General features: G+C 35.7%; 1 protein-coding gene across 1 annotated transcript; it reads left to right on the plus strand.

Moving 5' to 3' along the window:
* Positions 1-2,313: 2,313 nt before the first annotated feature.
* Positions 2,314-26,127, plus strand: CTDSPL2 (CTD (carboxy-terminal domain, RNA polymerase II, polypeptide A) small phosphatase like 2). The gene is made up of 12 exons (XM_009576454.1): positions 2,314-2,518; positions 6,446-6,584; positions 8,734-8,883; positions 9,359-9,574; positions 10,665-10,743; positions 11,016-11,127; positions 12,006-12,092; positions 19,798-19,860; positions 19,956-20,035; positions 22,380-22,506; positions 23,393-23,488; positions 24,020-26,127. Exons 1-12 carry the CDS (start codon positions 2,327-2,329, stop codon positions 24,083-24,085), a joined length of 1,407 nt encoding a protein of 468 aa, XP_009574749.1. The 5' UTR covers positions 2,314-2,326; the 3' UTR covers positions 24,086-26,127.
* Positions 26,128-27,257: the final 1,130 nt, after the last annotated feature.

The raw sequence follows: 27,257 nt of genomic DNA on the forward strand, positions 1-27,257 counted from the left end.
AGAATATTGTGAACATGGCAAAACAGTGTTGTTTTTCTCTAACTTCATTCCAACAAACTGCTAACTATTTAACTTGAAACATTGCTATATTTAAACTATTTGGTTTAAAAGTTTAATGGCCATTTTCTGTCTCAGGCTGTATTTCCTGCTAGGGTTGTGAACTAGTTCATCTCCCACATACAAGAACACTGAGAAACCTTAAATGTAATTGTTCTTTTTTCAGCCACCTAGGATAATATGATTTTGGTAAGTCATACTAACTTAAAGTACACTATTTAATCCACACAATGTTGATAAAAAATGCTTTCCTCAATATTTCTGAAGTGAAAATACATGACATGTTTTCAGGTATCTTTGGACCATCCTGTCCATTGATGTTTGATAATTTCTTGAATTCTATAATTAGGTACTCCTGATTTGTACAGAAGTACAATAGGAGCGTATGTCTATTGTTGTGGATTCTTCCCACTATAAATCATACCCAAAAAATTAATCTGGCAGCAGATTGTAAGAAAGAAAAGTCGAGATGCAAGTTCTGATAACAGGCATATTTACAGGGTAGGAACAGAAATATTTAAATAGAAAATATTTACAGGGTAGGAACAGAAAATTGGATTAAAGTCTTTGGGGATTTTTTTAATTATTTCTCTGCATTACTTTTTTCTACATACAGTAGATGCTTTTAAACGAAATGCAAATTTTATTGCAAATATTAATAACGAAAGGGTACTCTCATGGACTTGGAGTTTTAATGCTTCTGTTACTAGAGGGCGCAAGATTATAAGGAACCAGATTTTATAAACCTAGGCTATGGTTTCTGTTGTCTTTCCTTAAACCTCACATATCACTTCACTTTTATTGTAGTTACTTCAGTCATTTAAGAATCTTGACTTGTCCTTTTCCCATCTGTAAACAGTTGTTGTCTTAACTACCGATGGAAAATGCTGGACATGGACGTATGAAAAATGAAATCCCATGTTTCCTGGCAGTTAAAACAAATATTATATGTACCTAAAATATTTCACTCTTGACAATACCAATTGAATACTTTTTTTGCTAAGTCTTCTAAAAATAGTGTCAGTAGTTACGTTATTGTTCGTTAGCTGGAACACCTTTCATTTGAGATTGAGATTCATCTAACTGCAAACAAATGCAACTCTGTACAGTTTTTGGACTGGTTTTGAAAAATATTATTACAGTATTTCTATGTCTGTGCATCATACCAGTGCCACCATTGCCTTTTCCTAAACAAGATAGCTGTTGTGACATTACTTATATTTTAAATGTTACAGATTATTTATTCTGTCTATTCAGTAGTAAGATGCATGCTAAATGAAGTTCAGAAAAGTAGATGCTGATTCCTATCATGATAAGCATATGCTTTTCTTCTTTAAAAAAATGCTTTTTGTCATTACTTCAGCTAGGAAATGCATATTACTTTCTTACCAGTATTTCTGTGCATTACAACTCAGATGGATTTCTTGCTGCTTCTTTTTTCTGCTTCTGATCCAATATATGCATAATTTTAAGCACATGAGTAGTCCCATTCAGATCAACCCAAGTATGAGCTTCAGTCAACTGAAGAAGGCATATCCCTCAGTCCAGAAAAGCAGTTATATTTATGCACAAATTTGGCTATACCGGCAGTCCACTTGAAGGTTGGAGATAAATGGGACACATTCCCTGGAATGGCCTTTTACTCTGCTTTAATAAATATTGCTCTTGCATGAGTCTTCCTGTGGTCTGATCTTATTCCCAAACACAGCTGTGTTGAAGATCAATCTTAGGTTCCTTTGTTGAACTGCTATATCCTCACCCATATTGAATGCATAGTCTCATTTATGATTTCTTCTGTGAACACTTGACACGAATTTAGATTTATGCCTCATCTCAAATTTAATGTAGAGACTTAAAATGAAGTATTGTGAGGAACACAGAGCTGGAAAGGACTGCCTAGGTCATTGAGTCTAGTCATTTGATGCTGAAGACACCAGGCACCATGCAATCCTTTTCATCTTAAAAGCAGGTAGATTTTTTGTTCCTACTGCTCGGATTGGAGGGTAATGCAAAAACCTCATTGATATAATGGTTAGATGTATCCATGGCCAGATTATATTCATTTATTCTTCTGCTAATGTTATGCTTTAACTTAAATAGCTCTTCTCTTTGATTTACATTAAGCCATATATATGGATGTAAAAGCTCAGTGCATCAGAACACTATCAGTGTTATATAATTTTTTAAATTCATGATCTGAAGCTTAATACATTTCTTCAATGACTAAGTACTCTTGTTTTTTCCTTTTATAGCTTTACATGTGGTACACATGAAAATGAGGCTGAGAACGCGGAAAGCTTCTCAGCAGTCGAATCAAATTCACACACAACGTGCTTTGAGGGCAAAGAGGAAACATTCGGAGGTGGAAGAGAGCTTACCTGTTGGTGGAGGAAAACCACAGAAAAATGAAACTGGCTTGTTGTCTTCAATCAAAAAGTTTATTAAAGGAAGCACACCCAAGGTACACCATCAGTGGGTTTCTTCTTTTGTTTTTCAATTGGGTCATATTCAGTTAAATTTGATTTAAAACCATTTCTATTAAGAATAAACAAACACGTGTAATGTCGTGGAAGCAAAACATTCTTGTAAAGAATTGGAAGGCAAGAAGTACCTGCGATAGTTGTGTCAGGTAACAGGTATTTTAAAAAGCAGACTTTCAAACGCTACAGGAGTCCGTGGTAGGTGTATTTAAGACAATCCAATAAATCACAGGATTTATTACCTAGCTATTTCTTTGTGAAAATGTTGACTAAAAAATTCAGTAGATTTTTAATTTCTGTTTTAAGAATTCCTTGAATTTGGGAATTACCAGTACTGGCAACTAAGAAAAACAAGTCTGTAAGCATAAATTTGCTGAATATTTTTAGCATTTTTATTCAAAATTGTTTAGGAGTCCATCAATCGATAAAGGTCAAACCTCACAAATTCAACTATCATGAAATTCATACGACTAACTCAGTGTATTATTGCTGTGAACACTGCCCCTGCTTAGTGGATCAAATTCAAACATTGTCAGGGCTAAACCACTAAATCTCATCTGTCTTGATCCAGACAGAAATCTGAACTTTACTAATCTTCACATGTTAAAACCTGTTGCATATACATTTTGAAGGTGAATTTTTTTTACATATATATATATATAAAACTTTGATAGGCTGAGTGCAATTTGCAATTTGCAGTTGCTTCAAAAACATGTGGTTTTTTTCTGTAAAGGGAGGCAGGTTTAAAAAAAAAAACAATTTCATTCAGTCCCAGCAGTCCAGATACCGACATTACGTAGCTGTAAATTTTAAAGAAGAGTAGCCAAGAAGTCACAACTAAATTAAAATGTATCCCAGATTAACTATATGATAAATAAAAATAGGACATAAATTCAGAAGTATTTTCTGGGTTTTGAATTAGGTGTTGAAACAGTAATTTTGTAACAAGCTGAAGTTGAAATAATTTTAATTAAACTAACAGTATATTTTTAAATTGTCAAAAATATAGTGAAATTTAGTGTTACATGCCATGTGTTAATTACCTTTTATAGAAACATTGAGGTACTGACAAAGAAATGTTTCAGTAAAAATAAATGGTTAAATCAGCTTACATCTTGTTTTTCATTAAACCGGGACAGTTAATCTGTTTTACATTCAGCGTCTATATTGTAGCTCAGTAGTGCAAAACCACTGCAACAAAACACTGAAATCTAAGCAAAACATTTTACATTGGAATTTTAAGATAAGGGAAATATGTCTGGTTTTCCTTTCCTTTGTCTCTCTAAGGTTTTGTTAACTTTCTCTCTTCCCCTCTTCTCTTCCTCTCCCTAATCTTTGGATTACATTTCATTCTTCTTTTTCTTGACAGGTTTTTTAATATAAAATGTCCACATTTTTCTCCTGTTTCCTTCCATGTCCTCTCCTGTGCCTGTAGCAGGACTTGGAGTGGTTCCAGTGGCATTAGCATGGCATGATATTGATACTGCCGGGCTATCTTCCAAAGCGCTAATGACTTAACAAAGTAGTGTTGTGGCTGCCATGGAAACGTTCTAACTCTCTGAGATAGTGTATGTGTACAACTTGCATAGTAGTTCGTTTATGGGTATGCTAAAATCTAAATCACCAGTAAGGTTGTATGGATTTATGGCAATAAATGTCTTCATAACAAGTACATCTTGACAATTTCGATCATAGTCGTAGGTCATTTAGCTGGTATTGTAAAGAATTATTAGAAATACTCCTTAAACAAACAAAACCTGAGAAAACCTTATAGCTATTTAGTTAGAGAAACAAGAGACTTAAATGTGGCTCTTCGAATGTGGATGGTGATAGGTCTGATCTTGAGGTCTTTTGCTGACTCACAGCCTCCATGCAAGTCAGCAATAGTATGGAGTGCGCAGTAGTATTTGTCACTTACAAAATGACAAATCTGATATACCAGAAAAACTCATACACGTATGTTTACAGGAAGTACTATTAGAATTTTTAAATGTTAACATGAGAAATATTGCAAGTTACTCTAAACTTGTTCGATTTTGGGGGTTCTAGGACTGTCAGAAATTGCATTGAATTCGAATGTGTTGTCATTACTTCTAGTCTCAGTTTAGGCCATTCCTTAATACATACCTAGTTTCTGAAAACAACCTAAAAGCAAACAAAATGTTTGTCGGTGTGACATTGCCATGTTCCTTATGGCACAATTATTGATAATAATAGGTTATATTGAATTGAATAGATCATAGAATTCAAATAGATTGTTACATAAATGCATATAATAGGTATATTTAATTCTATGTATGTGCAATAAATTTTCGGTGTATAAACCAAGTGTATAAACCAATAACATTATATCTAATTTCACCTTTCAATTCTGTTAACCTAGTACAACATGGGCACAGCAGTGTGAGCTTTCACACCGCATCATGATAGCTTCTCTTCTGGAGGATGAAAGGGATCTCCAGATTTAGTGAATTCTTTATGCCTCTGCTCATACCATCAGCCAAATTTCCTGTTTCCATTGTAATTTTTGTAATGTTTCTACACTTGTTTTCCATAAAGCAGAATGAGAGCACAACTCATTTTATGAAGGCCAGTGGTCAGCTTTTAGCAGTCAATTAATTTCTCTCATTTTTTCCCCGGTGTTGAACATTTGAACAAATGACCTAGAAGATGAGATGCCTTACTGTTCTTTTAACAGTTCAGTAAGCCATCAGTTTTCTTTCATTATATGGATTTATGGTATATACAATATTACTAGTTCTAAGTGGTAGTAATTAGATTGTTCTCACCAAGGTTGTTGGTCGAGGATATTGCCAGTAGGAAGCTTTTGGGATCAGTGGTGTTCACTTGTCTTCTGATATGGATGTCAATACATTTCCATGTTTGTTAGTATTTCTTTTAGCTACTGTACTGTTAGCATGGGCTTTAGATTAATATTTCTAAAAGATCTATTTATTTTCTTTTTGGAGCACGCAAACCATTTTTCTCTTTTCTTTTTAAAGATGTGAAACTGCTGCTCCAGAAAGGTAATACTGTAATTCTAAAATGGAAATTTTAATTAACTTCTATATGGTCTGTGGCCTTGTTATTTATTTTGATATTTAATTCAATTTATTTTGCATTGTCTCACACCTTACATTTCAGTGTACTCTCTATGGTCATGCTTTAGATTTCAGATTGCCATTTTATTAAGTTGTAGTAGGTGCTTTGGGGAAAAAGGGGAAGAAACCTGTCTTAAACACGTGTGCCCACACATTACGCATGCACAGAAAGTAAGCAAAAATGTTTGGTTCTATATCAGTCATGTTAGTGCCACAGGGAAGAACAGTCATTTAGTTGAAGGTAAAAAGAATCATTGGGTCATAACCCTTGCTTACAACATTTTTAACAGCTAAGTTTTGCCATGTACTATCTGGTATGGATTGAATAGGAGTAAGTTATATACTTGTATACAATTTAGCAAGCCACTTTATGTAGGGAGCATGCCGGAGAATTTTATATGGGATATTGTTGTGCAGTTTACTTGATGTGTATGTAACAGCCAGAGAAATCAAGTTTCAGATAATTTTAGTCGCCTTGTCTCTACATTTCCCCAACTCCATAGCACTAAAATATTTATAAATTGGCTATCCAGTGAAATAGAACTTAAAGACAGTTTTTCTACTACAGAAGTTCCAAGTACAGTTTTCTTTCCTGATACTTTGCTATTTACCTTGAGTTGTGTCAGTTTAAATGAGTTCAGAATTCCAGCTGGCCAGATACATGTTGCATGTTCTGCATCTGGAAGTGGAACAATAAATGGATCTTTTGTGAAACTTTCTCTAATAGCTAACATTTTCTGGTAGTATTCAGTGGAGAAAAGAGGCACTATTCACTATGTTTCTTTTTTCCCCCGTTTCTATTTTAAGGAAGAAAGAGAAAATCCTGCAAAAAGAAGTAGAATTGAACGGGATATAGATAACAACTTGATTACATCCACACCTCAAACAGGAGAAAAGCCTAATAAACAGATCTCTCGAGTACGACGGAAAAGTCAAATGAATGGAGGTTTGTAAATATTCTGATTGTACATTTTTGCAGTTGAATTCAGTAGTCTTACAGCTGTTAACTAATGCAGGACATTTCTTCAGTGGTGGAGTTTATTAAGGGTTTTGTGATTGACTTCAGCGAGAGCAAGACTGAGCTAATAGTAGCAAAGTAAGATTTCTAAGACTGTAAGCAACAGTTATAACATTACTTCTCGGACACATCCATTGTGTCTTTGTAAGAAGATATTGGATATGTGATCATGACCAGCAATTTTGGAACTAATTTAACTTTTTAAATTATTATTCTAAAAAGCCAGTGATAATTATTTGCTTTAGCTCATTTCCCATTTTCTCACAAAAAAAAATGAAATATGACTTCCCAACTCGTGACCTTTGTGGAAGTAACCAGGTGTCCTTAGATATTGAAAGCATTTGTCAAGCACATAGACAGGTTTCTGTCATAGAATCATAGGAAAATTTAGATCGGAAGGGACCTCTAAAGGTCACCTGAGCCAGTCCCCCTGCTCCCCTCACAGCAATGTTGATCCCGCTTGAAGTGAGATCTGGCTTTGGAGTTAGATCAGGCTGCTCAGAGCCTTGTCCAGTCAAGTTTTGAGTATCTCTAAGGATGGAGATTCCTGTGCAAATTGTTTCTTTTCGAGTATCTCTAATAATGACATGATAAAATGGTCAATGCCATTTAAAGTATCAGCTGTGGTTCCAAATCTGACTTTAAAAAAACATTTTTAGACAACTTTTCTAAGGAAACAAGACATAAGGTGATTGTGCTGCCTGTCAGTGTTCCTTCACTCTCCTTTCCCCCAATAACTTGGGAATCCATTGTCTAGTTTCTGCCAGGTTTGTTAGCAAGGCAGAGGTCTCAAAGATTTCATAGTCAACAAGGTTTGCAAAGTCGGTAGCTAAGTAGAGGATAGAGCTCCAACTGAGTGACTTCAGTGATGGAAAGGTTACAATGTGAGAGAATTTCCTGTTTGGTTGTTGTCAGATGTCTGTATAACATGGCTTTAGGAGAAACCCCTTTTTCCAATATTTGCTGCTGTTAATTAGGGTTTTTTGCCTCCTGGAGAGATAATGGATATGCAACCACTTCTACTGTGATGCATGCAGACAGTGCTCAAAGATGAAAGAGAAGCTACTGACTTAAATCAAGTGTGTTCTGAGATATGCACATGGAGCACACTGAGCCTGTGTTACTCTTACAGCGATATGAAGTTCTTAGTTAAAATATTCCATATTAGTGGAGGCACTGACTTGCAGCTGGCACACCCTACGTTCTATATAGAAACGCTAGGAAGTGTGAAGTACTTGTGCAGCTCCATCAGGCTCAGCTGACAAAAAGGTTCTCAGCTCATGTGCACAAAATACATTTGCTTACTTCCATATGGATGGACGTCTCAAAGACTTGATACTGTGAAGTAAGTAACTTCTCTTTCATTTCAGTCTCGGAACTGTGTCTTGGATCTCAGCCATGAGATGGCAATTTTTAGTTCTAGGATGTACTTTACTGTACATGCACATTTAGAGAAAATCTTAATTGTTATGTTTTATGTTTTGTAATGTGAAGATTTATTTAATTCTACGTCCTTTGTTATCTGTGATAACAACTAAAATTTATTTTACTTCATAATTTTATTTATGCATATATGTGTGTGTATATATGTGGAGAATAATAAGTTATGGACTTGATCTTGTGAAGTTTGGAGGTTCAGCCATTGGAGTTCCACTGACATTTTCTCTTGTTTCCATCTAGCGGAGTCCCAGTGATACTGACATTTATTTGTTGTGAAAGGTGTGCAGCATCTTAAAGTCTGTCTTCTATCATCAAGCCCATTTAAAGGATTTAAACTTCTATTATTTGTTAATCTGTAGCATACTTTATATAAACAATGAGTGCTTCCTAATTTGTAGTGTTAAACTTAAGATGGTGTTGAAAATTGGCATCTCGGTTTTATGTTAATACTACATTGCTAGCTTTTTTTTTTTTTCCTCTCTCTTAAATTAAATACTTAGGCTAATTTTTTTGTCAACCAAGTTGAACCATAAGCAGAAGGGATCTTTCCTAGAGTGAAAATATTAACAATGAAAGAGAGGATGTAACTGTGAAAGACAGAAGCATGGTATTATATTTCATAACTTTTCTTTTACAGAAGCTGGAAGTTACGAAATGACAAACCAACATGTAAAGCAAAATGGAAAATTAGAAGATAATCCTGCCACTGGCAGTCCTCCACGAACTACATTACTGGGAACCATATTTTCTCCTGTTTTCAATTTTTTTTCACCAGCAAATAAAAATGGTGAGTATTATTTAAAAAGCCAGTAGTGTTAAAGCTAAGAATGATAAATTTTTTTAAGAAAACGTTGTTCTGAGCAGTAGTACACTTTTCATTCTGATTTACAGACCAAGAGTTACTGCTACCAGTTAAAGGGCTCCTTAATTCTTAGAAGGATTGATCATTAATAAAAGAAGCAATAAGTTTATATGCATTAGAACCTTTCTTTCATAGGTGTAAGTATCTAGTGGTGTACCTTTTATTTAAAAAAAAAAAAAAAGAGAAGAAAAAAAAAATTGGTATTAAGTTCCTTGTCCCAAACATAAAAGGCATTTGTCATGGTCTTCATTTTGGTTCTTATTTTTGTAACATGAATCAAATGCAGTTATCTTCAATTATTCTGAGACTTTTTTTGTGTGCTTAATAATGACTATCAGTATTCTGATAGGTAACTCAGCTTAAAGGTAATGACTATGATTATACTGAAATCTTAATTCAGGAACATCAGGATCAGATTCTCCAGGACAAGCTGTTGAAGCTGAAGAAATAGTCAAACAGCTTGATATGGAACAGGTAGATGAGATTACTACAAGTACTGCAACATCAACCAATGGAGCAGCTTATACTAGCCAAGCAGTGCAGGTCAGATCTACTGTCAACAATGGTTTAGAAGAAGTGGAGGAAACAAATGACCGTGACCTGCCACCACTTACAGGTTAGAAATCTATGCTTGCTTTGGACTCAAGTATTGAAGCTGTATGTAATTTGTACTCTTGGGGAAATCCTAGCACCTGGATTTTGTATAAATTAATATTTTACATTTGTTTAGGGCATGCAAACAGTAATAGTGATTTTTATGTTTAATAGACAAATCTCTTTTACGCACTAAAGACACAGTTTTGGCAAGTCTCATCCATTCCCGGTATAACTCAGTTGACCCCAATAACATTTTTTCCAATGAAGACAAAGATTCCAGAAGAAAGCCATTTTTATTAATATTGAACCCTCCCCACCCACCCCCCATTAAAAATGCACACCTTAGACTTGCTGATCACGAAAGAGAAATTCGCAACATTTTGATATCTTATATCAGAACAATACGGTGAGGTGAATGGGAAGCATATAGATCCTACATTAATTTTCCACATTTTCTTCAAAAGACTCATCATACGTCTCTTTTGACAAAAATTGTGTCCATAAAATTCAGCTTCTCCTCTTTGTGGATGGCCAGCATCAAATTCTTAACAGTTACCTAAATCCTCCCTAGACCTGCAAAACATTGGTAGTTAAGTAGTACTGAAGTTTTTGAGGACTCCTTTCAAGGAAGTAAATGTAACCTGTAAGTAGAGGGGCTGACGTGTGATCCACAGGTCCAGTCCAGGCCTTCTGGTCTGGTCTGTTGCCTTGGTTCAGAAGGGCCCCTCAGACACGAGGCGAGCGAGCTGCAGACTGGAAGAGTTGCGCTAGCTTCTTAGGCTGGAATGTGCGTCCAGGTAGTTCACATCATCAGAGGTTGCATGGCTGCCTTGCTGTGTCATACGGGCACTGCCAGTTTGGCCGGGTTGTGAAGTTCTGTGGCATGACGTGACACCAGGCTCTTGGGTAGCTTCCTTAGGAGCTGTGCAGCTATTTCAGAGGAAACATGGGGACTGAGAGGGTGGGGCTGAAGGGAGATCTTTTTCACTGTTGTTTGAGGCACTCGTGTATAAAGTGCAAATTTTCACTTTTAAAAACTGCACTAATAAGACTAGCTCTTGTGGTTTTTTGTTTTATTTTTTGTTTTGGTCATTTTCATTGAATTTTAGCACCAGTATCTCCAGACAGTGGCTATTCATCAGCTCATGCAGAAGCCACCTATGAAGAAGACTGGGAAGTCTTTGATCCGTAAGTGCTAATGTTTGTACTGAAAATATTAAATTGATCATTTTGGGTATTGGATTAAGATAAGGTTTTTTTTAGCTGGAACATTTTTATATTATGGTAATGAATTCCAAAAGCTCTTAACTTAAAAAATAAGTGTATATTGATGTGGGGTTTTTTTAATAAATACTTATTTCTCGTGCAGCCTTAAATATTTGAAATATTAAGTTGGGCTACAACATTACCAGCTAAATAATGTATATACATTTCTACAGCAAAATCTGTATTCTTTTCAGGTATTATTTCATCAAACATGTTCCACCACTAACAGAAGAACAACTTAACAGGAAGCCAGCTCTTCCACTGAAAACAAGAAGCACACCAGAATTCTCATTAGTTCTAGACTTGGTAAATATCTTTTTTAACATATACCAAAAGAAGGGTGTATGTAGCATTTCATTTATTTTGCTTGTTGCTGAAATGAGTAATGTTTGCTTTAAACAAAAAGGCCTTGTTGAATGTTACACATTTTGTAATATTTTTAGTTATAGTCTGCATTAAAAAAAATTAATAGTGGCAAGAATAGAACGCTTACTGTATTTGTTGAATACTTAACTTCCTGGTTTTTTTAAAAAAAAAAAGCATTACAATTTTTGTCGTCTGAAAGAGTTATTTGTCCCCATAAAGCTTTCCTAAATCCAATGTGGAAAAAAATGACATGTAATAAATAGGAAAATTCAGCTTCATATGTCTTGCATTAAGATTGGTCAAGAATGAATCTTTTAATTCTTAGAACATTCTTATTCTTAGAGGGCACAAATTCACTTTTAAAAATACTCATAGAAAATATATTTGTCTTTATAGTAATTTCTTTTAGTCTCTCTGTTTTGAAAGTTGTTTCAGGCCCTGGTAATGATGTCAGGAACATTATTTTATCATGAACATTATCAGTTGGCATGTCCTCTAGTGGTCGTATTAATGGATAGATTATTCAAACTGACAGATGCAGGTTTGAACTGAATGACAGGACAGCCTACAAAATTAAAATATCTTCTTATAATTATGCCCCTAGCCCACAATTCTAAGTGATTTTTTTCAAAAACTGCAAGAATAATGAAATGTATAGTTCGTTCTAAGAATTCTTCTCCAATCTTGACAGCAGTGGCACAAAAATAAATTTTCCAGACTAAATAAACCTACTTTAAAATGAGCATAAATATCCAGAAAACTACTTCTATTTTCAGCATTCTTTTCACAATCTTTTCTTCCTTTTATTTTTTTAATAGGATGAAACATTAGTGCACTGTAGTCTAAATGAATTAGAAGATGCTGCACTCACTTTTCCAGTTCTTTTTCAAGATGTCATTTACCAGGTAATTAGTGTGCATAGAAGAATATATACCTTTTTATTTTGTTTAACATATGAATTCTTGCTGTGTGTATTTGTTATCATCTTGTTTAAAGAGAGATAAGTAACTGTCTGGCATTTAACAACTGTCTGGGTTATGAACTGCAGGTGTCAAATTTTGCGAGGTGGATTATGCTGTATTAGAAATACTGCGGAGCGCTGTTTATTGCCGCCACAACGTGGTAATGTCGGTCGCTGATTCCAGTTGTAAATGTTCATTGCTAAGAGCGAGTGAGTGATCTTTGTAGCAGCAATCTTCAGCAGCAGCCTTTCTTCTTGCCAGCAGGTGGAGGCAGGAACACTGAAAGTTTAGCCAGTATCGTTTCCCAGGTACAGCTTCTCATGGACTGTTAACTTTCTTCCCTTGGTAGGGAAAACCAATCCACATTGCTCGATCGTTTCTTTCTATATAGAAGACATCTTCAGGGCCTGACATTAACTAGCTTCTGTCTCGGTCGTTAGTCTTGCTGTAGACTTTGCCTGTGCCAGTTCTACCTCCTTACTCCCAGAGGGAGTCTGCTGGGTACTTGGGAGTAGTTTTTGTTTGTCTTGTCGAGACTGCTAGATGTAGGTTTTTGTTCTGCTTTAAGAGGTATTATTAGTTGTGTGTGTTTTACATTGACGTACCATAGAGGAACAAGCATGGGAAGGAGGAACTCTCTTCCAGCAACTACCAAAGATGCTGCACTGACCCAGGCTGTTGTTCTCAGGTCCTTTTGTGTGATGTACCTGGGAGTAGCAACAGCTTCTCCACCATGTAGTTCGCACGATATTGGACCCCACTGTAGTATCTTTGGAGAATGAGCCAGTCATCAGGCACCTTAAAAGGACACTTGTCCAGGTATTTTTCCTGATTTTAAAAATGTTTTTCTTCGCTGTTTCATATTAAAACCCTTGGAATCTGAAAAGCTGAAATAATTTTTAAACATGGGTTTATCTTATCTCTTATTTGGTGACGGCCATGCACAGTTTCCTCCAGGCTGAACTTGCAATGAGCCTTAGAATTAGTTCTTTGGAGGTTCTTGACGCTTGCTGACAGAATCAGGAAGACTACAGCTTCATTTTTTTCCTTCCTTCTCTTAAGAGACCTCGGTATGATTTGAGCATTTTCTGTCTATAACTGTGGTCCTTCTAGTGATTGTATGTTTATGCTGAGATCTAACCAGGATTTTGCCTTTAGGAAATTGAAGTAAATGGAAAGAATGACTTAGAATATTTCTAAAGCTTTATTTAATGGCATTGTACACAAGGCTTGATACAGTACAGTTACTATGTGGGTCCTGGAGAAGTTTTCTCTTAGCTCTCTCTAGAGTCTAGCCTGGATTTGCCAAGGAACAATAGCTTCTTGCAGCCTTGAGAAAGTCGGCCACTGTCTTTGAGCACACTCTCCTGACCACTATATTCTGTTTTGCTGGGTTTACATCCCACTAGACCCTGACAAAAGAGTCACCTCTTACTAAATAACAGGTAATAAGCGGGACAGATATTTTAAGGATACAATTAAGTTCATGTTTAACTAGGGTATAATATGCAAAAAGACAAATAATCTTCTTCTGTGATAAAAGTTGAAAAAAGTTTGTTGGTATTTCATACCCTTCTTAGCGTTTTTAGTCAATGAGTAGCTATTTATCAGCGTTTAAAATGTATTTATTTGCTTATCAATTTGACCATCACCTCTGATATAGTCCTATATTAATTTCACATCTCTGTATTTCATTTTGAAAGTCATTTCAGCTGGCAGAGAAGCAGACACTAAGCTGTCTGAGCAAAGTGGAAGTCAGCAAGTTACTATATATAAAGTATTGCATAATACAACCCACTGAAAACAATGCTAGATGTGAAAGAGACATTTCTGAAGATGTTTTCCATTAGTATCAAAATATGTACCACTTTCATGTAGGTTTTCCAGAAATATTAGACACTTATCTATTAATTATTTCTTAAGAAAGAGTAGAACCTAGCTCAGTGCTCATTTTCCTACTGAATATCTTATCTTCCTTACATTAAGTCTGACTAACACTGCAAATGTGAGCCTGCGTTCTTAGCATTTCCATTTTCTTGCCCACCTGAAGGCATCAAGCCAGTGCTCTTGCAGTAATAGTGTGATGATAAACCAGGCACCACTTGAAAAGATGCTCCAGAACTGGCCATTGTAGGATACTACAACAGTAGGAATTAGATTGACTTGGGTTCTAGAAGGTCTGCTATAAAATACAGTTAAACTCCTGTTGGCCTGTGAGTCGAGCACAAGATTCACGTCCAGGAACTCAGCTCTGTTGTTGCTTGTTTCAGTGATTGTAGGTGATGGTCTGTTTTTAAAGAAAGGTTTCTGAAAATACGGGCTTGTTTGCTTATAAGTTATTTCTCACAACTTACCTGGAGTTATGCAGAAGAGAACTATTTGATGTCTGAATATAGAGCAGTGTTCTGCAAACTTAAAAATTACCGTGCGATTTCAGCACTGACATACAGGTTTTTTTAAGCCTTTGGATGTGTCACTTACTGATGTCTGTTTAAAAATAAAAAATAAAAAAATGATTTGTGAAATGGGTACAGTTGGGCTTACTTACATCAGGCTTTTGAGACAATTAATTTGTTTGTCTTTTCTTGGTTGAAAAAAATCTCTAAATTATGCCAGTGTTTAAGTTTTGGACTTGGTAAAAAAACAGTCTTTGCAAAACTGAAGTTCTCTTAAACACCGTATCTGTAAAGTGCTATCTTACATCTGACTGGAAAGCAAAAATAAATGTTCAGGTCTTCAACTGTAGACTTTAGACTTTGTACTCTTTGTATTACTTTACATAATAAGATAAGCAGCTTATCTTACAAAGAAATTTATCTTTTTTTTTTTTTCCCTCGGCTAAGAGGTTTTGTTTCTGTTGCTGGCTTCAAGTTCCATACATGAGATCATCTCACCCTCTGTTCCACTCAAAGGGTACCTTCCGAGCGTTAGCAGTTCATAGTCAAAAGGCAGATGTTTTCACTCAGCTCTTCAGTTGAAATGCATCTTTACTGATCTATCACAGAATAATTTCCTTTGATCTTCATAATCCTTGAAAGATGTCCTAGAACTCCATAGGTCAGTTTTAGGTTATTGAGTATAATGTTACATGTATTCCATCTTACTGTCGCCAACAACGACTTAGATGCTTTACTTTGTTACTGCAGTGGAATGAGGCAAACAATGCGTGTGAATTCCGGCTCTCCCTTCTCATGAACTCCACTCTGGCTGTCTCTCAGAAATAACAGAAGAGCCATCAAGCTTTGGATCTGAAAGCCAGGAAGCTTTAGTGTATCTTGGGCAGCATCCACAAAGAAATCTGGTCTTAGGTTGGCAAGACTTACTTTTAGTTCAGTAGAACCTCTAGAATTGCACTTCCACCCCCTGAAGAGCCATGGCCGGCAACGCTTCAGGCAGTTCTGTCTGGTTATGAGATGGTCTTTGTCTTGAGTTAAGACATGGTCTAGTCAGAAATGAGTTGGGCTTGTTTACCTGTCAAGTCCAGCCTGCTGCCAGGCCTGGAGCAATACCCAGCTCCGGGCATCGTGTGTCTCATGCAGCGTGAACGAAGGCTGTCTGCACGTGCCACCTGTCCTTGCAGCAGACTGTGTCAAGACTATTTCAGGGAAGACTAGGAGCAGTCAGGTTAGCCTGGTTTTGGTGTCTGGTGTGCCCCAAGGTCAGATGGGGAACGTGGACGCAGTTGGGCTAGACAGGGGGTCTTGCCGTGCTGCAGAGTGCTCATCTTGGAAGTGCAGTGGGTCAGTGCAGCTTCGCATGGGCAAGTTCAGTAACCTGTCTCTGCTTTTCACCTTGTAAAATGATGGTCAAAACATCAGTTATAGAGATATGTTACAGGTATATTGAAATTCATTATTGTAATTTCAGAGATTTTGACACCAAGTGGAACACGTCTTTTGTTGGGGTTTTTTAATGCATGAGAGGAATAATGGTTCCTTCCAATTCCTCCTTCGAAGAATTAATGTCCTGTGTATTTTGAACAAGGAAGACATTGAATGACAATTTTGATTTTGCACATTTAGATTTTGTTGCCATTGAAATAACGGGATGTGATGATCATTTTGGAGGAAAAAAAACCGAAACAAACAAAAAAACCCTACCAAAAAACTTTGAGGAAGCTTTTCATATACGTTTTGCATTTATGAGTATGAGTCACTTTGAAGTAAACTATATCATCTGTTGACAAACTTCCAGTTATTAAAAATGGTGAAAATTATTATTATACTTCTATATATATTTTCAAAAATTACCTTTCACATTAGATCCACTCATCGGAGTGAAGGCTGCGTTTTGTTCTACTTTGGTTACTTAATTCTTCTACTTTGGTTACCCAGAGTTCTGTGTCAGCTTGTTGTAGCTGGGTGTAAGGATGTGGTTGCCTTATGTTGTGCCAGAGTGTCACAAACCAGTAAGAACAGACCAGTGAACTCGCTATCGATGTCATTGTTAAATTTTAAGTGTGTGTATAAGCTGTGATTAGAAATACGTATTCTACAAAGAAATTGTTTTCCCTGGATTTCTTGTTTGCATTCGCATGTGAACTTCTTAGAGAAAGATTGATATTAAGGTAGATATTGAGATAGATACACACTTACAACTGCGTGGCAGTAATCTAAAATAGAACACATTACAAAGATGCTGCAATCATCCACAGGCTAAACAAACTAAAAAATAAACCAGAAAGAATGTGCACACGTGAGGAATCCAAGCAGCCATAACTGTTCTCCGATCTAATTGAATGATTTTTAAAATTCTTTTAACTGGCCATTGTGACCAATATAATTTAATCCAGATTTAAAAGGAACAATAAATTATATAGAAAATGTTTTTATTTATATCAGCGGCAGCTGAAGTATCAACAGATACCTTAGCTTACTGCTTTGGTCGCCAGGGGAGTTTGTAGAAGAGATGTTGAAGAGACTGTTTCTGAAATGACATCTGTGTTTCTTCCATTACAGAGAATAGGCTTGTTAATTTGAAATCAAGCTCTTGAAGAAACCTTAGAACCAAATACCATCCTTTTTACCTACCATTATTAGCAACTGTTACCTCGTGTGCAGTGAAAACATTAATATCCTTTCTGTGACTTACTTTTTAGTTTTGAAGAGAAAGATTTAGGTCACAATAAAGTAAATATTTACTCAGGAAAAATGACACGAACAGAATAATCGTTTTGACATTTGCAAAGAAAAACTTACCTTCCCTTGAACGCTGGGTTACAGCTAGGGAGGTTGCTGGCTGCATTAGATGCTTGCTAGATACAGAGCAAACGTTCAGAGTGAACAATTTGCACTGAATGTACAATCACAGACAACTTGAATGTTATTTAGCATCTGGTCACCTGGAGACTCTGAGTTAATTCATTGCATTTGTTCTTGTGGTAAGGAAAACACGTCATCTAGTCCTCAAGCAAAACTTCTCTACCTTATTATGGCAAGATGAGGCACATTTTCACAAAGATTTCAGTGCCGTCAGGAGACATAGTGTGAAGACGCGCTTGTTGACTCTGTGTTTAGGAAGTTGGTTTTTCAGTAGTTATCTTGGCTAAATGCAGGTCAGAAACCTGACAAGCACAGGCTGCGGTCTTTCCAAACCGTTCTTGATAGCTGATTTGAGGGATACTTTTTTACTGCCTCCAAATGTGGGTTTGCCAGAACGAGAAGGTGTCATGGTTTAACCTGGAAGGCAGCCAAATACCACGCAGCCTCTTGCTCACTCCCCCCGCCGGTGGGGCGGGGAGAGAATCGGAAGGGGGAGAGTGAGAAAAACTCATGGGTTGAGATAAAGACAGTTTAATAGAACAGAAAAGGGAAAATAATAATAATAATGATAGAATATACAAAATGAGTGATGCACAATGCAATTGCTCACCACCCACACTGACCGATAACCAAGTAGCGATCGGTACTGCCTGGATCACGCCTTCCATTCATATACTGAGCATGACGTCACATGGTATAGAATACCCCATTGGCCAGCTGGGCTGGCTGTCCTGATTATGTTCCCTCCCATCTTGTGTACCTAGCTCAGTCAGTAGGCATGGGAGCTGTCCTTGGACTAGGAGGGTACTTAGCAACAACTGAAACCATCAGTGTGTTATCAACATTCTCCTCATACTAAATCCAAAACACAGCACTAGGAAGAAATTTAACCCTAGCCCAGCCGAAACCAGGACAGAAGGGAAGTAGACATTGTCTGCATAGTCCACGAATGTATCTTCACATGCTAGAAGTATGTGAAGGTCCTATTACCAGGCGTGGTAAGATTGTCTGCTTTTGATGATTGTTCCTAGTGTAGAAAAAGAATGAAAACTTAAGTGTTACTGTAGTAACTGGTCACTCTGCAAACTTAAGTCAGAACTTTTGACGCTTTAAGAAAGAAACAAATAAAAGCCTTACCAAATTTTAAGCTAAATAATGAAATTCACATTGGTTTAGAAATATGTGCTTCCTTCAAAGGACTAAGATCTATTGCAGCATGTGCTAACAATATGAAATTTTGTATTCACTTAAATATTCCCCTTTTCTTCCCCTCTGGTCACTTGGTTGTGTCCACATATAAATTTGATACAATTCAGTTCAAGTAATACAAACCCTTTGTGAAGATTTACTGTGATTTGAAGGTAAATTTAAGCCTATTCCTAACTGGCTGTTAAAAAATTGATAAAGCTGAAATTCTCTTGGTTGAAATTAAAAGTTTGGTACACTCCCTTCTCTTTCTGGGCATTTTAGTAGCACTTTCCTCAAAACTGTAATTCTATACGTGGGCAATCTCTCAACAAAAAAGAAAGGTAAGCAGAGCATAGACTGTCATTGTTCACCCCTTCTCATCTGTCATCACTGTTGGTTTAGGTCAGGTCCAGATCTGTGCCAAACACCACACCGGGCCATCATTCAAATGTAAATTTGAATGTTGTACCACAGGAATAGAATAGTGCTTGATGTGTGCCCTCACATCTGCCGTGGTGTTGGGCCATTGCCCTGAAGCTACCGATTTGTATAGATGCCTCCATGTGAGCCCTAGTCTTGTATTTTGAGTTAAATCAGAGAGAGATGCAGAAGTCTCCTAACTTGGTATCTCTTCAATTTTTTACTGGGAATAATTTAGGTATGTGTGCAGTTCTGTGCTGGTGGAATTTGAATTTATGGAAATTTGGAAACAGCTGAAGCCTTTTTTTTTTTTTAATCACTTCTGACACCCCCATATTCAATGTGTAATTCTTAGTGGAAGGAGGTTATTAAGAAGATTATTTAGTTTATGTGCTGGCACACATTACCTAGTAATTGAACTGATGCTGCCCAGCTGGTGAAAGCTGATTCAAAATGTTTAATCAAAGCAACCAGTTTCTTTTTTTTTCTTTAGAGATTGTCCAACTTTTATATTTTAATTGACATTATTTCTAATTCCATCAGATTTTCCAGTAGAATTGTTAAGCCTAATTTTATGATCTTACGCTTTCACTTATAGCTGCTTAGGCTGCAAGCTAATTTAATGTTTTAATTGAGTTGTTATTCTGTAGGAAGTTAATATTTGCTGTTTACTTTATTCATAATGCTCATTTTGACCTAATCTTTACAAACCGATACTTAGTAGTGCAGGTGATAGCTGAAGTATTGTGAATCTTTAATAAAGTCCATCTGTGCTTCAGGTTTATGTCCGGTTAAGGCCATTCTTCCGAGAATTCCTGGAACGTATGTCTCAGATTTATGAGGTAAAAACAATTAGACATTACCTTTGAATTTCATTTTTAAATTATATTCACATACTTATATCTAAAATAATTACTTTTTCCCCTTTAATCCATAGATCATTCTTTTTACTGCTTCTAAGAAGGTGTATGCAGACAAGTTATTGAACATACTAGACCCTAAAAAGCAACTGGTCAGGTAAAAATAATAAATCATGAACATACCTGGTGTAAGAAAACTAACTACTATTTCCTAACAAATGTGATGAAGAAAGTGATCATGACATGTTTGTTATTGCAGCCTGTCTCACTAAACTGATTCTTTGTGGTTTTGTCTGTTCTAAGAGCGAGATAAAAATTAAATTAAGTGATTGAATTATTGCCTTGGTGATAAGATAAACCCAGGTAACTTTACATTGCCCTCTGTGGCCAAAAAACATCGTACCCATTCATTCTCTGTAGCACATTAGGCTTGCTCACGGGAAATGACCTCAAAAATGTGCTTGAGCTGCTTTGGAATACACATGAATAAAGAAAATGAACTGAGCGTTAAATTACTTTTAAACTATTCAAACTTGATATATTATTTATAAATTATGAATTGTATAGTTATCTTTACAATCAGCATCTTTTTATTTCTTATTCAATCACAAATTATTTGTTTGTGGGTTTTGTATTGGAGTTGTTTTGGTTTTTCATTTCTTTTCTAAATACTGAGCTTTGTTTGGAAGTGATAGGCATTTCTCAAGAAGTGTTCTTTAAGGCATAAAGAGATTCTGCCGGATGAGATTCTTTCTGTTACTCTCATCTGGAAGTTGGACTGTTAGTGGGAAAGTTGAAACCAAAGAGGGGTCTTCTCAGGGATTCACCCTCCATAGGGTATCCCAAGTAAGGGGAGTAAACAACTCTGCTTGATTATAGTCACAACTGTATAAATTCTGTACGTAGGACATCATTGGCAAAGCACTTCTCTGCATCATTTTATTGTAATATTCTTCAGTGAAAACCTGATTTTGTTCACACGCATAATAAAATTACCATTTGGACTGAGACAGTGGTTGCATCCATTGTTTTCACTTGGTAGTTTAGGCACATTGTAACTCATTTTCCTTAAGAGCGTAAAGATAAACCGTTCACTAGTTTTAATCCAGGAACAGTGATCTTATTGCTTGTTTTTATGTGGCAAGCATAACAGAATCCTAGTTTGGCTTTGGTAAACTTACTTGCCGCTGTGTTTTGAACGGGCAAACAAAACTAGACTTTCAAAGACTTTCAGTCATTGGAATATCAGGGCCTAGCCGAATCACACAGCCAAACGGGATGTGTGAACAAGATGTTTGCACTTACAGAAAATGAGTCTAAGCGTGCATCCGTAGCATTAAAAATCTTCCTCCAAGAACCTAATACATGTGATTCAGGACTGCAGTTTTAACTGCGTTAGGAACAGGAAAAAGGTAATAAAATATACAGCCAAACAGTATTCTAACAATTTGCAGAAAGATTCGTGTGGTGCATGAATTTAGTTGTGATTCATGTGCCACTGCAAAGCTGACATCAAGCCATGATTAGTTTTGACATTAGCCTAAAGGTAGACTTGTCAGGCACTCCACATGTGTGACTCAGAATCTATATATAAATTCATTTGCTGCCGAGGCATCAGCTTATTTTCTTCCATAGCAACATTAGGAACTCAACCCCTTTATGAAATTAAGCACACTATGTACAGCTTCTAAAAAACTTCATTTAAAAATATAAGCAGCCTTAAAGAAACTGCATTGTAACATGACTGTGTAAAACTCAAAATCTGTCTAGTTTACAATTTATTTTTAAATTATAATTACACTGGTATTCCATGAAATTTCAGTTTTATTCCTGGTATGTTTTTACTCTGAGTCCTTTTAGTCTATCCATCCGTTCACTATGTATTTCTTCTGTAATAAATTAAAAGGGAGTAGACTAATTGGAAAGGAAGAAGTTGATGGAATGTTTTGGCCTCAAGGCTTTTTTCAAGCTCTAATAACTGAAATAGGTTAATTGCGAACAGAGGTAACATAAAAAAGAAAACATTTCTTCTGATACTTTGTGTTCTAGCATGCAGTGGCATAGGGAGGCCATGTACTGTAACAGTTGGAACAAAATAAAGGGATAATAAAACCCAATAAATTGGTTCCTGTGCAGAACTAATCTCTGATTATGGGGCCTTGCAAAATCCTTTGAGAATGCGGGGTCCTTTTGTCAATCCTTCTGCAAAAATGGTTAGAAAGCAAGACCTTGTTGACAAATATTTGTTAAATCTGAGTTGAGCTTTTCTGTTTAAATACAAACAACTGCCTGCAAAACTAGGTTAATATAAAATTACTGGTCATTTTACCAGTAAAAAGCTCACAAGAGAATGGAAAAAAGGGAACAATTCTTTAAAAGGAGCTAAGTAGATCAGAAGAGAAAAAAATTGGGTAAAATTTGGCAAAGTTCACTCTTCTTTCCCCCTATGCAACGTAGATGATATAATTTGTCTCATTAATAGTATTTTACTTTAATCACAGGCATCGACTTTTCCGTGAGCATTGTGTTTGTGTACAAGGAAATTACATAAAGGATTTAAACATTCTTGGTAGAGATCTTTCAAAAACTATCATAATTGACAATTCACCGCAAGCCTTTGCTTATCAGGTAAGGATGCTGCTGTCAGCCAACCTTTCAGATATGGCAAAAAACTTTCTGAAGGAAGACAGTGAAACACTACATTTTGATTTAACTTATTTAACTTATTGTGCTTAAATTTGCATTTAAATTTACAAAACAAACGTAGCAAATCACTTGGGTTTGCTTGCTTTTCTCTTACTTTTGTGAAGAGCTGATCAAGAGCAAACTAAGTGACTTCTTATATGAACAGACTATATAACCAGTCAGTTTTATTTCTCATTCAGCTTTTCTAAAGAAACCACCAGTCTGCTAAGTCTGCTGCTTGGACTCTGTTGTGGATTTAGTTTTTTAATGCTAGTGAAATGATTAAGAACAAATCGTTGAAGTGACACACAGCTGTGAAAGTTGCTTATGCTTAAATGTTATAAAGTTACACCCTGTGATTTAGATTTTCCCAGAAGTATGGTATGTAACTATTCCAGTTAGTCCTATGATATAGATAAAGAAGTGCAGAGTGTGATCTCTAACATCTCCCCTACATTAAAGAAGAAAAAAACAAAAACCTGTTTGACTTAGCCTCATTTGTACAAACCCCGTACAGCCAGTACATAGTTAGTATCCATGTGTGCTTTTACATAAAATTTTCTCAAAATACCAACGCTTTTCAGTTCAGCAGAACTTTTAGAGCTAGTTCTATTTCAGCTTTGATGTGGAAATTTTTGTTGTGCTGTATGCAAAGGAAGGAGATATTTTGGAAGTGAATTTTAATACAAACGTTAGAGGAAAAATACATGTTAATAAACTCTAGCTTGGAAACATTTTTCCCCAAAATGCTATTTCACAAGTCATATTTTTAGATCAATTAAGTATAATTCATGTGTTGATGATTTTTTTTTTTTTTTTTTAACTTTAGCTTTCAAATGGAATTCCTATAGAAAGCTGGTTCATGGATAAAAATGACAACGAACTCCTAAAATTGATTCCATTTCTGGAGAAACTTGTAGAGCTGGTAAGTGTTTCCTTTATTTGGCTCTTCCCCACCCCCTGCCCAAAAATGTTAGATAGCTCTTTTAAGTATTTCCACATATTTTAAGATTTTTTGCGTCACTGAGATTTAGACTGATAAAAGTCATGTATGTCTCTTTTTGAAAAAGATACTCTGGGCAGTAATTCAGGTATGCATAAAGACTTAAATAGCAAAAGACAGAATGTCATTATTTCTAATTGTGCTTTTAATCAAGAAATGGAGAATTGTAACATCAATTATCATGAAATTGAGAATTTGTAGGCATTTTGATTAAATAATGCCTATTCTTGGCTGTGATGTGTGCCTTTATTCTTAAAATGCAAATAAATTACTCCTAAATTTCTGTGAATGTTACATAGTTATTTCTGTAAGTCTCTTGTAATTACATATATTCATGGCTTATATTTTGTTATATTAAAATACCGGTGTTACAAAATGGACCCTGTTACAATCTGATTTATAGATGTGTTCATTCTCCTAAAACCGGCACCTTTTTTTTTTCCCCCCCTACAGAACGAAGATGTCCGACCTCACATCAGAGACAGATTTCGCTTGCATGACTTGCTACCCCCAGATTAAAGCCTTTTGTCTAATTACTGAAGGGGGAGAAAATGCAGGACCCTTTTGGACTAAAACAAAACATTGCCATTACTGTTGAAATTTTGCATTTTTGTACCCCGTCTTGCTTTTCTTATCTTTGGTGCCCAACAATAATCAAGGGTTACAGAAAGAGACTTTATATATCTGAGATTGACTACATTCAGTACAATACAGTACAACGCAGTAGGTAGGCTAGAACAGAAAAGTCTTTAGAACTAGTGCAACTCCAATGAAATTTTTTTATGTACAGGACATCTGCAGTTTGTAAAGAATTCTGTTTCTGCCACCAGCAGTTTGACCTGTAGAAACACAGGATTTTATGATATAACAGAGATTGAAAATGGACTCTTATTTTCTCTCTGTTCGGTGCTCTAAGTGGGTTTGTAGCCACTTTTCTGTTACTTTTAAGATTCTCATTTCAACAGGAATGGCCAGTAAAAGTTGTTTTATTTTTCCTGTTAAGGTTTATAACCTTTTTACATTTTTGACCTGTATTAGATTAGAATTTCATTATGCATTCCTTTTAGTTGAGGCGCTTCATAGTTTTTCTGGAAATAGCCAAATTTTCTTAGTTTTTTATTAAACAGTTGGATGGCCGTTTTCCTGCTTTGTCTGCCTGCATACTGTATATTTGTTTAAAAATATTCTCTAGTTTTAGTCCATGTAAGTTTCATTTAGAAAGAAAAACCCTGCATTTATATTTTCTTTCTGTAATATTCTACTGTAGTTGAAATCTTTTCAAAAATCAAGAGACTGGCTAGATAAGAAGAATATAAGAATTACTAATATTCAGAATATTTTAAACCATTGTGATGGCATGTACTCTGGACAGACAATATCTTGCAGTGGCACAAACAACTGACGGACAAGGAATACCTCAGACTATGCTGTGCATGCAAATCTTGAAAGGAGAACTAGCTCGGTCACCTGTTAGGTTTGATGCAATTCAATTACTGCTGCCTTCTGTTTCCTCCAAGATTGAAGTGTTCTGCACAGTGGCTCAGTATTTTAAGATGTTTTGCATGGGCTGACGGTACCTCTGTGACACCCGGCGTTACAATCAGTTTTAAACTCTGTGTGGCAGCGAAGGTACCCGGCAGTAACTATGCATAATCCTGTGGTACAGTACACTCCCACGCCACCGGCGCAGTCAGTCTGCTATCATAGTGGTTTTCTATGCTATATGGAAATAGTCTTTCAGCCTTGGTTCTCTAATGCAGCTACTACAAGAGGTGGATATTTTTATAATGGTGTGTAATCTCCTTTTCAGGAGGCTTTTTATGGAAGGTATAATTTGTAAAAGTTAGGATGCTTTGCCTCTCGACTGCATTAACACGCCACAGGCTCAGACTGTTTTTGTGTAAAAGATGTCACAGAACGGCACTTTTTCTAAAGAGAAGTTTGATATTTTGTATGCTTGTTAAGAAAGTACAGTATTGGAAATTAAAGGTGGACAACTGATAATTGAGAAGTATGTCAATTAATTTTTTATGTATATTACCTGTTTACTTGTACAATTTTATTGTACAAATTACATGCAGCTTCATTTTCAAATGAGTCCTTAAAATAAGGAAAATCTTTTTAGGAAAACATTTAATTTTTGTATTTTTGATTTTAAAAGGCATGAGTTATGTCAACTTTTTCCAGTGTATTAATGAAGATTTTAACTTTTCATCAGGTTGAGTGTTTTCTTACTATATTATCTGTTGTGTATGTAGCTAGCACATTGTGTCACTGAACTGTTTAAAAAAATTAGCATGTAGAGCAAGCCTGTTTTGTGGAAAATCTTATTCATTAAAAAAAAAAAATCATCACGGCAGATTTTCTGCAAAAAAATGAAAACATTTGCAATTCAGAATACTGATTTTTTTTGTATTTAAAGAAAGGTATTTTGCTTGCAGGAAAGAAATACTACAGATTCATTTTAATGAGAATCTTTTAAATGTATTTATCTTTAGGGCATCTGGGCATCTTTACGCTGTTTGTCTTATGTCTTTATTGAAATAAAATGTACATAACATTACCTTTATATATGCTTTTGCGCAGACGTGTGAACCCTGTAACCATCCCCGTTCCTTCCTGTTTTTATGTCGATAAGATGGTTCTGGAAATATTTATAGATTTTGAAAACGGTCAGCTTGTATTTGAATTGCTACATGGTTTGCCAACTATTTTTTAGTTGTTCGTTAAAATGTAAATCTAAATCTGAGATTTTTAATTAGTTTAACAGTGAATCCTTGTTTAATGTGGAATTCTTCCAAATTTCTCCAAGTAATTGACATAATAGAACTGCTTTAAAATTTGCTAGTCTACCAGAATGAAACGATTTTTGTTAAGTAGTCCATCGCTTTTCTCTGACTGTAAAAAGAGATGATCATCTGTTCAAATAATGTCCTTAAACACGTGGGTCCTATCTTTGGCTAAAACCATTCTAAAAGTGCTTTCTTTAGTTAAGGAAACCAAAGCATACATTGCACTTTACAGCTGTATCTGTGTTGTCATGATCAGATCAGTGAGGGAAATCAAAATGTAAATTGAGGGATTTAGTTCTACATAGATGCACAACAAAAATAACAGAGACTGCTTAGTAAACATATTAAATATTAATATTTTAATGTGCTGCAAGTCTGGTATTTATCATTCTGAACTTTCTTTGCAGAATGAGTCTACCTTCTTCAAAATGTAAGTTCCTAAAAATGTCAAGCACTTCTGGCATAAACGGTCTTTGCATGAAGCAAAGTTGTAATCCATCAGGTTTTATTTTCGTCTTACTAGTCTCGAGGGTGAGACTTTAACAGTTTCTCTGACATGAGGCTGGATCGAATTGTGCACACCAAAATTGACACCGATAACCGGGGGAGTCTCAATTACGTGAGTCTTGAATGTAGAATTGCGCAACTGAAGCAGTTAATCTTGTAGCTGTATCATTTATTCCAATTTTATGTATTTTTCGAAAATGCAACATCCTGTTTCCAGAGTTCTTAATGATTTCATTTGTGGTCTTTTGCTTGATCGTGGTAATTGTGTTTTAATTTTACACGTTCATATGTATTTCTGTTCTAGGTTTGAGCATTCTTGGTTCTGGCAGCAGAATAACGTCTTTCATACTTATTTTGCCAATACATGTTCATTCATTTTTTTTTTCCTTAAG

This window comes from Fulmarus glacialis, unplaced genomic scaffold (genome assembly GCF_000690835.1).
Source record: "Fulmarus glacialis isolate BGI_N327 unplaced genomic scaffold, ASM69083v1 scaffold48304, whole genome shotgun sequence".
NCBI lineage: Eukaryota > Metazoa > Chordata > Aves > Procellariiformes > Procellariidae > Fulmarus > Fulmarus glacialis.

What these genes read in the sequence shown, in the direction of transcription:
- CTDSPL2 (XM_009576454.1), top strand. Translation starts at nt 2,327, where the DNA reads ATGAAAATGAGGCTGAGAACGCGGAAAGCTTCTCAGCAGTCGAATCAA. An exon ending in TCTCATTAGTTCTAGACTTG is followed by an intron (nt 11,128 to 12,005) that starts GTAAATATCTTT and finishes TTTTTTTAATAG; the next exon opens with GATGAAACATTAGTGCACTG. An exon ending in TGGAGAAACTTGTAGAGCTG is followed by an intron (nt 23,489 to 24,019) that starts GTAAGTGTTTCC and finishes CCCCCCCTACAG; the next exon opens with AACGAAGATGTCCGACCTCA.